General features: G+C 36.5%; 2 protein-coding genes across 2 annotated transcripts; both read right to left on the minus strand.

The window, feature by feature from the left end:
• Positions 1-6781: 6781 nt before the first annotated feature.
• On the minus strand, positions 6782-10054 carry LOC107761979 (CASP-like protein 2B1). Its single transcript, XM_016580282.2, has 3 exons — positions 9712-10054; positions 8287-8419; positions 6782-7183 (listed from the first exon to the last, which is right to left on the minus strand). The coding sequence occupies exons 1-3, from the start codon at positions 9933-9935 to the stop codon at positions 6932-6934; spliced, it is 609 nt and encodes a 202-aa protein (XP_016435768.1). The 5' UTR covers positions 9936-10054; the 3' UTR covers positions 6782-6931.
• Positions 10055-14222: 4168 nt separating this feature from the next.
• On the minus strand, positions 14223-17345 carry LOC107761978 (small ribosomal subunit protein uS4y). Its single transcript, XM_016580281.2, has 3 exons — positions 17186-17345; positions 15760-16141; positions 14223-14599 (listed from the first exon to the last, which is right to left on the minus strand). Exons 1-3 carry the CDS (start codon positions 17211-17213, stop codon positions 14416-14418), a joined length of 594 nt encoding a protein of 197 aa, XP_016435767.2. The 5' UTR covers positions 17214-17345; the 3' UTR covers positions 14223-14415.
• Positions 17346-17762: the final 417 nt, after the last annotated feature.

The following is a 17762-nucleotide window of genomic DNA, read 5'->3' on the forward strand; positions in this document are numbered from 1 at the left end:
TCGAAACATAATCAGGGTTGGGTATTACCGGCTCGACATAGAAAAAGATACAAAGGTTTTCATCCAAAAATGTGATGGATGTCAAATATACGCTCTGATGATTCATCAATCTGAGGAGCTGATGCATTCAGTTTTGTCTCCATGGCCGTTCATGAAGTGGGAGATGGATATCGTCGGCCCCCTTCCATGGGCACCTGGTAAGGCTCAATTTATTTTATTTATGACTGACTATTTTTCTAAGTGGGTTGAAGCGCAGGCATACAAAAATTTAGGGAAAAGGAAGTCATCATCTTCATTTTGCACCACATCATATGTAGGTTCGGGATGCCATTCGAAATTGTATGTGACAACGAAAAACAGTTTATCGGCAGCAAAGTGACCAAGTTTCTCAAAGATCATAAGATCAAAAGGATCTTATAGACACCTTATCACCCTAGCGGGAACGGGCAAGCCGAATCGACCAACAAAACCATAATCCAAAACCTAAAGAAAAGGTTAACTGACGCCAAAGGGAAATGGAAGGAGATTCTGCCTGAATTCCTTTGGCATACCACATGACTGCGAAGTCCATTACCGGGGCTACTCCGTTCTCATTGGTTTATGGTGTCGAATCCCTAATACCGGTCAAAGTCGGGGAACCAAGTATCAAATTTCGATATGCAACAAAGGAATTGAATGACGAGGCTATGAATACGACCCTGGAGCTATTGGATGAAAGTCGTGAAGCCTCCCTTGTTCGATTGGCTGCCCAGAAGCAACAGATCGAGAGGTATTACAATCTAAGGGCCAACCTTCGATATTTCAACATTGGGGACTTGGTACTAAGAAAATACATACTGAGCACCCAAAACCCGAATGAAGGGAAATTGGGTTCGAACTGGGAAGGACTATACCAAATTACCAAGATCACTGGAAAGGGATCCTACAAGCTCGGAATAATGTACGGCGAGAAATTACCGAACAACTGGAATATAACTCACTTAAAGCGATATTATTACTAAGGTACAACCCCAATTCTTTCTTTTATTTACGTTTTAAACTAACACTTGCAGGCAACTTACAAAGGATGGTACGAGATCCTACGTCTGAAAGCATGTGTTGCACTCTTTTTCCCTTAGACCGATTTTGTCCCAAATGGGTTTTGTGGCAAGGTTTTTAATGAGGCAACAAGTAAATCATACTAATTTAGAATCGAAGGCCAGAAACAAACCGGTTGCAATAATTACAAATAACATTCAAGGCATCCCCGAATATAGAATTTAACAAAGCATTTCGACTTCATGATTAAGGGTCCTCGATCAATAGGATTTATTGTAAGGGTCAAACGGTCAAATAAACTGTTCCCGCTCAAGTCAATCGAGCCTTGACATTGAACATATATACATGAGCGACTATTATGTGCAAGAATAAAAGAGCCTTCTTTGCATTATATACCCAAGAACACGTTTTTTGCATTTCTCAAGAAATTCCCTATGCTTAGAAATGTCAAGCCTAAGGGCAATCTTAATCCGAGTTCGAACATTCACTCGGGGACTGTCGATCGATGTCGAGCCAAAGGGAAATCTTAATCTGAGTTCAAACATTCACTCGGGGACTGTCGATCAATGTCGAGCCTAAGGGCAATCTTAATCCGAGTTCGAACATTCACTCGGGGATTGTTGATCGATATCGAGCCTAAGGGCAATCTTAATACGAGTTCAAACATTAACTCGGGGAATGTCGATCGATGTCGAGGGCAATCTTAATTCGAGTTCGAACATTCACTCGGGGACTGTCGATCTATGTCGAGCCTAAGGGAAATCTTAATCCGAGTTCGAATATTCACTCAGGAACTAGGCATCGAACCTAAAGGTAATCTTAAATACGAGTTCGAATATTCACTCGAGGACTGCCGATTGAAAAACAATCTCGGACGTTCCAAACTATCAGATTACAAGGGCAAAAGACCTATTAGGCAACGCCCGAATTTCAAAGGCCACGGCCACCCCTTCTCAGGAACAGTTATCCTAGGCATGCTCAGATAACTCGGGATGACAAACCCATTAGGAAACGCCCGAACTGAAAAGGCTACGGCCATATTAACGCAACTCAGAGATGTCCGGGCCTCGTAACAAATACAAGGCCTCTTATAACCAGTTCTAAAAGCTGCCCTCGGTAAGGCAATAAACCTAAGATATTTCGGGGGGAAATTTTCGGTAACACTGAACCCCTACAATGCCTTAACCCAGAAAGGTAGTAAACGTAAGGGTTGATCGAACCTTCGGACACAACCTAATTATTTCATGTTAAGGCAGCTCGACATTTGCAAATACAAATAAAGCAAAGACGAAATTTGAAAGCTATGAAAGGGAAAAGCCTTATATATATATATGTATCAAAACTTTTTACAAGGGCTGAATAGCCCCGTTATATGTTATATACACAGGCCATATTGCCTCAACAAAAGAGACAGTACAAAAACCTTTTTGAATGACCTAATCTTCACTGGGGGTTGCGTCATCACATGCGGAGTCTTCCTCGCCAGCGGACTCGCCCGATTCTTCAGACACATCAGAATCCTCCTCGGGAAAAGCTAGCCTTCGATCATTGGCTTCACATGTCTTGGCATTCTCAATTTCGTTCAATATGTCGAATTTCTAGGCATGGACTCCCTCAAGGGTCTTCTTTTGCGATTCCCACCACGCATGCTTCACCATATTTTTAGCCTGCTCCTAGATAGCCTCGGCATCAACTTTGAGCTGGGCCACCCCTTTGTCAGCTTCGTTCCGGGTCGTAATGACTTCTAACTTTGCAGCCTCGATCTCCTTGGCCAGAAATAGCTAAACTCAGCTGAGATTGGATTTTCTCGATCGTTTTTGCCTGTGCCGAGTTATTCTCCTTTGCAGTCCGAAGCTGAAACTCAGCAAAAGCCAATTGTGCCCGCGCAGTTTCTTTTTTCGAGGCCAGACGGTCCATATTTTTCTTCCATTCTTCACCCTCGGGCTTCACCGCATCCACCTCTACCTGAAGCTGCCCGGCCTGGTCAAGTCTCTTTTGAGCTTGTAGTTTTGGGTTATTAGCAAAAGTATATGAATCGTCATCACTGAGATCGAATATTCGTATTACTTGTTCAAGCAAACTGATATGCTCCTTCCGAGCCGTTTCTAACTCGGCCTGAAGCTTTTCACTAAGAAGCTTGTAAGTATCCTTCTTCTCAGCAAGCTTCCGAGTCTCGCCCTTGTGACGCTTGAACTCCTCCCGGAATCGAAGAAAGGCCTCATGATGAAACACGGAGGCCTACAAGCACAAAGAAAGATGATTAGGATTACTCACTATTGAATCTAAGTATATAACAAAGGGATATACGAAATTACACGATTCAGTGCATGTTGTGCTTCGTTGAAACGACAGGGCGCCTCTACCTCATTCATTTTTATTTGATCCTCTTCGGTAACCAAGCACCGAAGATAACTAGCAATTCCCCTCGGGGCAGAAAGAACTCGGGCGTCCCCCAGGATGGACATAAAAGTTGCCCGCCCCCGAGTAGGATCAACACTCGGAGTAGGGAACTGGTTCACTAATTTTGGGCTTGAAGAGGATCCGCCAGTTCCCGGGGATGATATCTTCCTTGGTACCGATAAGTCACCCAAACCGGAAACATCTTCCGAAGCAGCGAAATCCAGGCCGTCGAAAAAATTTTGGAAAGAATCGGCTACTCCTTGGGCTCCTTCGCCAAGGTTACCTCTCAACACCTGAGGCTCGTTTATCATAGAATTTGTAAATAAAGGTGACCCAAAAAGGTCAATCATCCTAAGTGCCTCTTAGGGTGCATTATCTTCTAATCGGGATGTACCGTCCACATTTTCTTTTTCGACTTCACTGGTTCGGGCCAAATCGGTCTCGACCCTATCGGAGACTTCAGCCACTGTTTCTTCTATGGCCTCCATGGCTTGAGGCATTTCGAAGACACTTCTCACGCGGCCACCAACTCAAAATTTTCTTCTTTCTCGGACTCATCCCTCAACCGATTAAGTAAGTCCTGTGAAATTTCTTGGGCTCCAGCTTTCTTAGGCTTATACGTCGACCGCTTCCTCGGTCTTTCCTTTTTAGGATCTGAGGTACTCGCGGCTTTCCTTTTCTTCTTTTCTTTTACTTGTTTCGAATCAAGGGGATCAGTGTGTATATCATCATCAGTTAATGGAGGCCTCATCTCGACGTGCTTTTCTAAACCTACAAAATGAAAGTATAACAGATCAGAGGTTGATGATGAAAAATGAGATCAGATATATTTTTAGGTAAAAACCCTTACCATGATTACGGGCCTCCCATCGACCCTTCGAGAGCTCACGCCATAAGCGCACGGAGTAAGGTCTTTGTGTCGCAATGCCCTCGACCCACTCTTTAAGTTCGGGAATGGGGTTCGGCATCTGGGAAACAGTTGCATCACATAACATCGATGAGAAACCAAACTGAATGAAAAGCAATAAAAGGAATACCGAAGGCAAAGCTAAACTTACGTTTCGTGTTCCATTTCTCAGGGAATGGCATGTTCGCAGCCGGGATTAAGTCTAAGGTCTTCACTCGAACAAATCTACCAATCCATCCCCGATCTCAATCCTCATTGATACTCGAGAATAAGGTCTTGGTGGCTCGGCGTGCAAGCTTAATTAACCCTCCTTGGTAAAGTCGAGAGTTGTACAGGCGCATGCGATGGTCGATGGTGAATGGACATCCTTCGGCCTTGCTTACGAAAAATCGAAGCAGAATAACGATCCTCCAAAATGAAGGATGTATATGTCCGAGAGTCACATCATACCTTTTGCAAAAGGCTATGATAACCGGGTCTAGAGAACCCAACGTGAAAGGGTAAGTGTAAACACTTAAGAAACCCTCCATGTAGGTGGTAATTGATTCTTTAGGGGTAAGAACCACTACATGTTTGCCTACCCAGTTGCAATCCTCTTTAACCTTATCGAGGATGATGTCCATAATTGTACATATCTACCTCGAGACAGGTTCACATCGACCCGATACCATGGGCGTATTCTCAACCTTGAAGTCAGCCAGAGTAGGGCACCTAGTAGGGATGTATGATCTCAGAGGGGGTTTCTCAGTAGCAGCATGAGGAACATTTTCAAAAGGTTTTAAAGAAGATAGTGCTTCTTTTTGAGGAACAGACTTTGAAGTCTTTGCCATTTTTATAAAAAACGAAGGAAAAAGATTGTTGGTAAGAGGAAGCCTTGAGGTTAACAATGTGAAAACCAGAAGTTGAAGAAGGTGGAGTTTTCTTAGAAACAAGAAGGATTTGAGTGTAAAAGTTCTAACAAACATATTAAAGGGTATTTATAGGTTTCTCAAGCAGCGGTTCATCTCCTGAAATGGCCAACCGCCAACTGACACACATTTAATGCCTCAAAGACCGGACTGACGGGATGTTTTCACTATTCTTATCACCTACATTATGTATCCATTGTCATCGTCATGAGTTATCGAAGTAAGGACCGAGGGTTCATATCATTCTTTATCATTTACTCTCCAAAAAACGAGGGGACTATCTGTATCGTTTACTATCGTTCATATCGTTCTTTATCATTTACTCTCCAAAAAATGAAGGGGCTATCTGTATACGTGTAAAATCAAGATCGATGCTCGGTCGAGCATCTGGAACAATAGACTAGGCTCGACACATCTGCAATAAATCGAAGTCACAAATAAAACTGACCTCGATATCGAGGTTCGAAGTTAGACAAGACCATCAGACTTGCCCTCGAGTTTACGGAGGGCACGACCGATCCTGCTTCTAACGGCCTCGAAGAAAATCTTCACCAACTCATCCGACAAGGAACCGTGATTCTCGCCATTAATCAATCGTTATGGCAAAAATCACGGAATTAAGTTAAAAAATGAGCCAACGGTCTACATAGTTTCTTATAAAATAATATTTTAAAAGCTTCATCTCTCTCAATATATAAAGGGAACTTAGTAATTCATAAGGGGACACATTGTAAAAGACTTCAAAGAATAACATACTATCATTTCCAGCTTTGTTCATATTATTTTGGCCTCAATAATATTCTGGTCCCAATAATATCATTCTCAAATTGGAAGGAAGTTAGCTTTGCAAGGCTTAAGTTGTTCAATCTGTGTGGTTTGCACTTGTGTTTCTATTTATTTTTTCATATTAAATCCGATTTCTCACTTTGTATCAACTAATATCACATATTCTTAAAATCACGTATGAATTCAATTGTTATCCGATTTTGAAGGTAAACAATGAAAAAGACTAGGATACCATAGCTTAATTAAGAGTGAGGGAAAAATTAAATAGATGGATGGGAAAAATGTTAGTAGTAAAAAATAAATTTAGGGGAGAACATATGCCTGCAAATAGTATAGAAGGTTTTTAAAGTAGGTCGCATGTTGCATAAGCGACTACTGGATTTATTTTAATAAGCTTCTAAGGTATTATTCTCTATATAACTTCTTCCTTCATCTCCTCTTCCCATTCTTGGCCTTGAAAAATGGTCTATTTTAACAAATCCTATCGTTTTCAAGTGTTTTTGTAACGTTTCCAAGTATATTCTCTAAGTCATGCAATTGTTCTGGTTTTCATTATTGCATAAATATTTTTTCATGGTTGAAAAAATGCGTTTTACCCTAAGCTTTTTTACATTGATCTTCACAACTTATAGATGAGAAATGGCCGTATTAGTTTATTAAGTTGGATAGATAAATAAAATACTTTTACATTGCATAAGCAAGGATTTGATAAAAACTCAGCGACTGATAGGGGAATATTGGATTAGGTATCAAGCAACATGAAATGATTATAATCTCACCAACTTGGGTCTTGATTTATTTTACAACAGCCAGAGAAAAGATGAAAAAGAAAAAAGATCTAAAAAAAAAGAAAGAAAGACCAAGGGAAATCCACCAAACTAAAGAGTCCTCATCATATTGCATTGCCCTTTCCTTTACTATTATTTCCATACAAACGGAAGAGACTAAAAGCTGAAATGCCAGAGAGTACTATCATACTAAGGCTCACAATTAGAGAACTTGCAATGCCTTCTCCAACTTGGTTACAGAATTTGCCATACATATTGCAAATCTTCATCCATTGTAACTCTGTTTGCCCTAACTTGGCAAACACGGCCGACTGTGCGGCCGCGGCCAACGCGGCTAGTGTCAAGTAGGCCATCAACTGCAAATGAAGGAAATATTAGCGGTCAGAGGCGATTCAAGAATTAACGTTGATAGATTCGACTTTTAAGAGGTTCTTATTTAATATTTTATTGAAAATTTAGTGATTTCTTGCATATGTATATCTACGTTTCATGTTAGGAATGAATGCACCTCTATCAGAGATGTAACTTGTAAACATGGTTATTCTGAACTAAGATGTAGTTTAAGTTTAGCATCATGTAACTAAAGAAGTTGGTTTTCGAGTGTTTTTGACATTGAACTTTATACTATCATTGACAGAAAGGACATTAGGATATATGGAGTTGTGGGATTAAGCACCATAAGTCCATGTCAAACAAAAAATGAGAAGATTTCCACTTACAACAACGTGTAATCTCGCATGTAAGATATTGGGAGGGTAGAGTGTATGCAGACCTTACTTCTACCTTATGAAGGTAGAGAAGATGTTTCTGATAGACCTCGGCTTAGGAAAAGTATAGGAAATAGAGAAGATGTTTCCGATAGAACTCGGCTAGGAAAAGTATAGGAAGATGTTTCCCAAAAGTTAAAAGGAGTATGGTAGTTGAGTCTAATGTTGAAAAAGAAAAAGGAATTTGAAAAATTAATTTGCAACAAGGAGTCTTTAAGCAATTACCTTCTAAAAGAGCAAGCCAAAAGATCAGACCATGAACTACTGACTAGTTGAATTTGGACCAAAACTGTCTTTTTTTTAAAAATGATTAGACTGGTCATAGATTTTGCTAGGATTCTCTCTTCATTTATTTGGGGTTTATGAGTTACGAGCTACTCACTGTCTATGCCTTTAATGGTACATCTACACTTATCTGCAAGCAAAGCCAACTCAGGCCAGAGGACATCCATCTTTCCTATTCTTTTCTTTTTTTTAAATATAGGTGGTGTCCGGATTAGCTTATGCGCACCTCAACTTTAGTTTGTCTGTCTGTTGCGAAAAAACTTACTCCTTTTTCTCAAAACTTTGAATTCTTTTTCCAAGTATTTGAAAATCTTGAAAAATACCTTTTAGGAGATAATGCAAGAACTCATTTATAGACAATTACCCACAAAATCTCAAAAGATAAACTAAGTAGGATTAACTTGTACCTGATCACCAGAAAAAATAGCCCAAGCCAATGGTTTATTAAAGAGAACACTTCCTCTAATCATACTTAAAATGCACCTTAGAACTTGCACCAGTGAGTAGGCAGCAGCTAACCCATTGGCTATCACTAAAAACCTGCATATATATATACACAAAGTTCACATTTTTAACCTTTGGAGACTTAAAATCTTTGAAATAAAATCCAACTAGACACCACGCAAACAAGCAAAGAAAGATGGGCAAGATTGTCATTCTCAAAGATGTTATTTATAGATTAGTCAGTATTTATTCTCAGAGATGCTATTTAGAGATTAGCCAGTATTTATTTAGTCTTGAAATTTTAAATTAAAAATTTTTAACTTAAGGACAATTCAAGACGTTTTGGTCCTGAGAAACTGAAATTCAGGACGCACTGACTAATTTCTAAATAGTTATCCGTTAGAATGGCTACCAGGTGTAATTTCTACAAGAAAGATAGCATTGGATACTCGCTACCTGGTGTAATTTCTACAAGAAAGATAGAATTGGAGACTCGGTGCACAAGGTATCTCGCGTGAACGATTCAGAGAAGAGTCGCACCCCAAGTATTGTGATGTAGACAGTCTATCCTATTACAAGGGTTAGTGATTGCTTTCATGGTTCGAACCCTTAACTTAAAAATCACACAAAAAAAAATTAATTTACAGTTGCTCCAAGCAATGGCGTAGCCAAAAATTTCGTCAAGGGTATTCAAACTTTAAATAAGTCAATAATTTTTGTTGTCGGTGAATGGTTACCAAAAATTTTAGAACAAATTACACAATATTTAACTAAACAATAAAAGCTTATAATAGAACTATAATTTTGTAAATCAAAATTAAAATAACGAAACAACAACATTATAAATTTTACTAATAAAAATAAGCATACAAAACAAAGGAAAGAAAGAATCGAGAGGATTTGTACGTTGTAGAGAGCTTTTGTTGAAATTTTTCTTTTAAATTATAAATTTTATTTAAGAAATAACTTTTAGTTAAAAAAATACTTTTAGATTAGTTGTTTATTTCTACACAAATTTTATGTTTTAAAAGTTATTTTATTAGGAATTTTTTTAGATTAAAAAGAATTAAATAGACTATACATGGTGTTCTCCGTTTAGTTTTGGCAAATAAAATGGGCAAAACTTTGATCCAGCAAACAACACTTCACTTTAAATCATTAGAATGGCTCACTCAACTGTGTTAAGGGTATTCAAAATATAATAATATCTCACTCAACTGTGTTAAGAATATTCAAAATATAATATAAAATCATATAAAATAATATTTAACTTATATATACGGTATAATTTTTCTGGAAGGTGTACGCTTGAACCTTGGCATAGGGTGGCTACGCCATGGCTCCAAGACCCATGCAAACAAGCAAAGTAAACAAAAGAAAAAACTTACACAAGAGCTTTCATATCTGTGAATTTGGCTATTTTCTCAATTGAGAAAATCACTTTAACTTGGCTATCAGTACCAATGAGAACAGCACCAAGAATTGCTAAACCACAAATCACACACCTTAACACCAACTCTGTAACCCTTACTCTCCTATCAATCACTTTCGAATTGTTCCCATGATAAACTGGAACATTTCCAGGACTTACTCCAATGCCCAAATAACTCATCTCTTACACTTAAAAGCAATTGCCTTACAGATTCAAAGCTTTATTTTAGCTTTAGAGAAAACACACAAGAAAAGGCAATTGCATTTCCAAGAAAAGTTGAACCATGCACTTATATAGCAGAGGCTTCCACTATAGTCTGTTTCACATATTTAATGCCACATTTCATGTAGCAGTACATATTATAACTTTTTTTCAATTATGTAATTAATTGGTATGTGGTGATGGAGCTTAGTTGCAACTTTTCTAGGACTGTGAGACTGCCAGGTGTACTAGTTAGTGACTTTGATCATTGCCCTACCAAAATAGCCAAAAAGAAATGACTAGCTTATATACATATATAAAAGCTATAGCTAACCGTTCATATTAGGTGTAACTAATTATTATTTTCTTTGTACGATCCGTCGTTCATTCTTTACGAGAAATTTTTATATTCATACAAAGATTATGATATGGTTAAAATATAAATTTCAAAAATCCTATAACTAAGTAAATACTATGATGTGTTTATTATCACAAATTGTAAAAGTCTTTTTTTTTAATCCTTTGCAAAGTTAAACTATATAATATAAATTGAAATAAATGAATATTGAAGTGTAAAAATCTTTTATACCGTTAACGTACATAAGTTAAGATGCACAAGAAATTCATTAAAATGTAGGAAGTGTGTATCATGAGTTCTCTCACTCACACACATACACAAAGCATGTTTTTTTACCATGTGTACAAATTGGGGGAAAACGCCTCACTTTTCATGCATAATAATAATAATGCAATAATAGAGATAGGAAGAAAAAGCAATAAATGGAGCCTAATCTTTGCAATTAAATGAAGGGAATCTGACATCTGGGGTTAGCATTTAAGTACTAGAAAGGATAGGGAAATATAGACTATAGAGCTTTGAGGTTTAGGACTAATTTTTTTCTGGGAAGAGGCAACAGTTTCTTGTCCCTAGGTACAGAGAGAGAGATAAGGATGAGATATATTGCCTTAAATCCTCTACTGAATTATGGTTTGGTGGCATTTATTATGACCCATTACTTCATGCATAGCAAAAGGGACACAACGATTTTTTTTTTGTTTTTAAAATTTTGGTTGAACAAATAATGCAGTGTGAATCTAGGTTGGAAAATATAAGGAAAATTGAAACAAAAATCCCAAAGTTGCTGGAATCATAATGAGGACCACACTCCAGTAAGTGTTGCGGTAGATGATTGATAAGTATTCATTCGTTCTTAATCAAAAAAATTAGATCCGAGTATGGGTATGTAATCATTTTTGCTAAGGAACGTTTTATTCCTGTCTGATTTTTCGAATCGAATTCAAAGAGATTTCAATACAAGTAAGGAACAACAAAGAAAAAAAATAACGAGGACCACACTTGATGTTTACTTAGTGAAAGTGGTGGGGCATTAGTTGCCAAAATTGGGATTTATTTCCAAACTTTTTCACAAAAGGTTTGCTTAACTATTCAAATTGTGCACTTATATGATTCAAAGTACAAAGTTGAAAAGCAAATCCAGTAGCAGGTACAACTACTTCATTCCACTAACAGGCGTGGTTTATAGCTTATAAGTGCTAACTCAGAAAGAATTTATTGATTTGCAATTGAGTGCATATGTGATTAAGTTGCTTATTGCGAATAGTATATTACGAGGAAAAAGATTTATTTTCCTTATTACTTATATTATATATGATACCTTTATTATTCAGATTTTCTTTTAAATCTTTCCCCTCAAATTTGCACATCCCCATTAATGTGAAGTACTAACAATCGAAGTGAATAAAAAGAATCAACTTTTATTGTTACCTTTTACAATTTTCCCCCACTTAGCTTCAACTTCATTTGGTTGACTAGTTTAGAGAAAAGACTTAATACGACTTGGCTATGATGGACGTGGATTGGTGGTGGTTTAATTCTTAGATAAAAAAGAAAAATTAATAAGACTAGAGGAGCACGAATGACTAATTTCTAAACATTTAAGAGGAAATTAGTACCTTTTCTCTTTTCCTTTTTCCATGTGTCTAACTTACGTGACAATATGGTCAACATATAGATTTTATATAACAAATGAAAGGCATATATGATAAGTTTGGTAACGGCGAAGTCATTTTTTTAATAAAACGCTTAGCGCAAGAACATAAATAATTAACTTTACAAAACTCAAGATCAAATCTTATACACCTTTTACCCTAAAGATCTTTGTAAAACCTATTTTCATTATGTTATGGATAAAATTTGATATTTCATGCAAAACATATTGCTTCTTCCGTCAAATTAATTTAGACTTAATTTTCTTCCTAGTTACGACGTTGATCAACTTTTTTTAATCTATCCATTTAAGTATTTAAGCGGTAAAATGCTATGTATTCAATAAATCAAGAAGTAGTACAATTCATGTTCATTTAAATCGCAAGTGAAAGCTTTTAACTAACAATTCCAATCTGAACGAATTATTGCACTTCTTACCAAGTTGAATTAAAATACCTATTTTAGTATTTTTCTTTTTGAAAAAATTGAAATTGACATTAAATTTGCAGAAGGCAACAAACGACAGGCTAAGATCTTGCATTCAAGCTATTATTTTGACTGATAATCACCATCTATCATTTATCTCTTATATCGTGTGGCAATATCATCACCATTCACCTTGCTTTTCTTGTAGTCGGCCTAGGGGCAGACCCAGAATTTTTATACGAGGGGCATAGTATTCTGCTTAGTATTCGGTAAAGATTTTTAGTGTTCAGCGTGTCAAGTGATTTAAAATAATAATTTTCAAGGTGTATACATATACATATACAAAATGTTTGCCGAAACTCACGAGGTCCAGTGACCCCTCACAATAACATATAGGTCCGCCTCTGGTTGGCCGTAATCTCTTCGTTCATTTACTTTCCTCCTTTCAACTCAGAATATACTATTAAATGCAAATTGATTCATATTCTTTTTGGTAAATAACTCAACTTTCAACCAAGTGCACCATATAACCTTTTTCGAGCATGGATACCAACAATTAATATTATACACCAATTTTCAAAAATATATATATTAAAATATCTAATTTTAAGATAGACCATATGTTTAAGTGCCCATAATTTCCCCTATAAATTTGCCCTAGTCCGACGCCTTGCTTTTCTCGTAGTCGACCCATAATATCTTCCTTTATTTGCTTGCCTCCTTTCGGCTTAGAATATCTAATACTCATATTATAATAGTGCTAGAAAGTAGAAACTAACCGCAAAAAATTTACCCTTCGGAACTCATAATGTCCTTGTTCATTTGCTATTGTACATAGATTTAAGTAGCGTGTACAATTGCACGTGCATTCACAAAATAGCACTGCTATATTAATCAACTGTTGTATTCACTTTTCTACTCAAAATGTGATTATTTTTAGTGATTTTCTTGCAATCTTATGTAAATTAGACCTCGTTTATGATTGTATCGTTGGAAGTTAGAAACAATAATGGAATTGGGAAGCGTGTCTACTTGATAGACAAATGATAAGGAAAACCCATATTCACAATTAAATTCCATGATGTTTGGGACAAATTTTTATGTCAGACAAATTGGAAATTTCAAAAGATATGCCACGTGACCAATATTATGCATTTATCTTATTCATGAAATAAGTGATAATAATTACTTGTAGATGTGAATATTGGTCCTCTTTTCTTTTAAAAAAAAAAAAAAATTGCTTCGTCTCTGAATTTTCTACTTTTATCCCCACATTTTAAACCCAACTGGTTTTGTTCACACATACATCAGATCATATGGTCCTCCACTCCACTAAAACCTCTTCTTTTTCTATAATTACTTTTATTAAACTATAAAACTAGATTATTTGGCCTGATCACCCGTCCATGATGAACAACAAAGTTGTTGTTACCACTAGTTCTCTTCTTTATATGAATCTTTAGCTTCCCAAAATATGTAACAGACCTCTTCACAATAGCATTCCTATACGACCAGCAGCGAAGCTACGTTACACCCACCGGAAAATTATACTCCGTATAAGGTAAAATATTACTTGTTATTGATTAAAAATAGACTTTAAACTGACAAAGATTTTAACACCCTTATTGAATTTTCTAGCTTCGCCACTGTATACAACACTTATCTATAAAAGCCAAACTTTTTCGAAATCAATTTTTATGTTATGTTATAATATATGTTTTCTATAACAATTCTTCGCTATAACATCCAAAATTATTCTGAACAAACAAGACTGTTATACAGATATTAGAGATTTGACTGTATATGAACGAGTAAAACAAGCAGGCAGCCAATTAAGTAGTAAAAATAGGTCGAGCTTTGGAATTTAGATCAAATTCATACCTAGACATAGTTCTCTCTTAATTACCAGGATAACAGCTTCAACGTAAATGTAGTCCAAAAGCCTAGAGAGCAAAATTAACTCAAAAATTGCAGATACAAGACAGTACTACATTGGAATTAAGCTCCACATATGAAAATAAGAGATCATTCTTCATCATCCTCATCTCCATCTCCACCAGAAGCCTTCTTTGCAGCAGATTTTTGGTTCTTTCTCTTTACTCTTCCAGGACGCCCACCACCGAAAGGACTAGTGAGAGAGAAGTCAATGTGCTTCTGGGAGTCCAGTCTCACCATAAAGGACGGAACATTCACCACCTGCCTTCCAACCCTGCAACACAACAATATTAGTACATGGAAACCCAAAGAAAGAAAAAACTGAGGAAACCTGTGGGCAATCGAGTGCGAGTGTTGAAAGGTAAAAGTTGATGTTCACAGAATTATATAAAGAAAAGATCAACTCATAGAAAACTACTTCGCAAAATAGAGTCAGCTCCATACACGCCGAAAAACATACGACTTTGCAAACCTCACCTGATTTCAATCTATTAGCGCATTAACAAATAATGCAATAGATGACACGTCTAATTTTTGCTTCTTCTAGTTAAAAAAAAATCTGTTGGTGGAAGTATAACAAGTACAAATTTAGCTTCTAAGAACACCTAGAAACTCAAACCACTTTGAGATGCATTAACATAAATTACACTGAGCGAATAAACAAGATCTTCTCAAGAAAATGGTCTAGATTCTCAAAACTCTATGATTCAATCAGATTCCATGTTTACGAAAGCAAAACCACTTCCACAAACAACAGATAATATATCCTTGTTGAGATATTATTCTGATAAACTGGTTTTCACAAACTCACTGAGAATATTGTTTTGTTCAATAGCAATTTAAAACAATAGGGAACGTAGATTAACTGCTATGCATAATGCTTCCAAAATAAAAACAACCTCAGTTTACAGAAACAATCTTTAGAAATCTTCAGACTAAGAATCTTGGTTCCTTAGTTAAAGCATCTTGGTAAAAGCCTTTAGGATATGTTCTGAAATCATTAGGTCAAAAGAACTTCGACTTCTTCAGTCGAGCACCTAAAAAAGAAAAGCCAAGACCTGAACATAGGAACTTCGAGAAGAGCACATCTATAAAAACATTTCTATTCTGAATATCATATTTATGTTAAAGTTCTTTAGCAGAAAAGAACGCATCATAAATGAAATTTTTAGAAAGAAAATCACAATGATACGCTCATCACAACAGTCCCTCGAAATGTGCGATCAAAGGCTAGAACAATTGCTAGATATTAAACTGCCCGCCTACCAACCATATCATAAGTGCCACATACCATTGCACCATAGCAGATAATTAAAAAAGTATTCACTTCAGGATCCCGCTACCATACATTCAGACACAGGAAAAATTGGAAATAAGGTATAGACTAAGCTTGTTTATTTGAACTTTGTCACTAAAACTGGCAACAAATTTTACCTGATATGCCTTTGCCTAATTAGCACTCTTGCATGATGGATAGACTTAGCCATGCCAGTCTTGAAGACGAGGGTTTGGAGACGACGCTCAAGAAAGTTCTCCACAGTGAGAGACAAGACATAATCGAGCTTGTTCTGGCTCTCATCCAATAACCCATATCTGTTCATCCTCCTCATGAGTGCTTCGCCTTCAAAAATACGACGTGGGTCCTTCTCGTCTAATGTCAGAAGCATTCTTGCAGCATTCCTGATACGGCTCAAAGCATACTGAACTCTCCAAAGCTCCCTCTTGCACCTCAATCCATATTCTCCTACGAGCTTCAACTCTGCATCCAATCGCTCCTTTTCATAGGGACGACGAGGCTTCTTAAAGGTCTTCCCATCTGAGGTACATATCAAATTATAAAAATAAATATATGCTAAAACTATTAAGATAAAACACAGATAGAAACAATGGTATGCATCTTGAAGATCTTTAAAAAGGTATTAATGCATGTCACCGACTTTTTTTCAAATTAAGTTCTTTTGTCAGCTGACAATACACTACAATTTCATACAAAATTTGTAGTGGATTGTCAAAATAAAAACCCAACTCTTGTAACATAATGCAATCCAATCCATACTACCAAGAATTTTAAAAAAAGGCAGTGCACTAAGCTACCACTATGCACAGGGTACGGGGAAATGCCGGACCACAAGAGCTTGATCATACAAAAACATGCATCAACCCGAAAATGAGCTGGGGTAGCCTATAAGATCCTTTGGGCATGTTTCATTCCAAAAAGATGATATTTCCTTAGAGACAAATTAGGCAGTTCCCTGAAACTACTCTAAATTCTTTACATCCCTCCACGGGCATAAAAATCTCTAAAATATTCCAATATTTATCAACTGATCATGAAGAAATGAAGTTCCTACAATGGCATAAAGCATTATAACATAAGAATAAAAGCTCAACTCTTCTTCTAACATTATGTATCCATATTACCACGTATATGATCATACAAAAACAGTCATCAATCCCAAAACGAGCTGGGTCAGTTATTTTGAATCTTCTATATCTTTCTGCTCAATTTGGGCATGTTTCGTTCCAATATTAAAACTAGAGATTCTTGAAATCTTTTACATCCTTCCACTGACATACAAATCTCGGAAGAACACTGCACCTAATACCAATAACAGCTACCAACTACTAATTTGTATCGCGTATTAGATTCTTTAGCTTCCTAACTTATAACTGGTCGATTTTATCAACACCGTCAAAATGAACCCTACAAATTGCTTAAATTCCTACTAATTATTAAAAGACAGAGAAATCAGCAGGACAAACACAAACAATCATGATTAGTCAGACATCAGATATTATATAAATAAAGAAATAACACGGCAAACGGATAAAGAGAAAGAACACAAATTTGAAGACTTACAGTTACGATAAAAGGCGACGTGGACCATGTTTCCCTGTCACCGCCGCTGTCGTCGGCGATCTGCTGAAGGGAACGGGAAGGGGAAAGGATATGATCAGAAACTAGGGTTTTCAGCTAGCCCTTTATATTTCAGCTCTAATCCCTAATGGGCTATAATGTCTCATAACTGATATGGGTTTAACGTCAGGCCCAATAAATTTGTTTTTCTAAAAAAAAAAAACTTTATCTCAGCTCATTTTATTTTCTTTCATCTAAGAACTATTTTAATTTATGATTTTTTATTTATTTCTCACTCGATGTAAGGCCTAAGTTAATTCGGGTTCCCACTGCGCAAGGCCCATTCAAGAAGAAATACTTCTTAACGTGAATTTTTTCATATCTAGGCTCGAACTTGAAATCACTGATTAAAGATGGAAGATCCTAACTTTCCCACAACAATTCTTGTTAGTTTTAATTTTCACTTGCGCCCCAAAATTTAGATTCTGAGAACTTTATAGAAAAATTTTACGTGAACTTTTTTTAAGAAAAAAGTTTTGGCATTTGATTGAGGAATGAGAATCATTTTTAAAAATAATTG

Source organism: Nicotiana tabacum, chromosome 11, assembly GCF_000715075.1.
Source record: "Nicotiana tabacum cultivar K326 chromosome 11, ASM71507v2, whole genome shotgun sequence".
Taxonomy (NCBI): Eukaryota; Viridiplantae; Streptophyta; class Magnoliopsida; order Solanales; family Solanaceae; genus Nicotiana; species Nicotiana tabacum.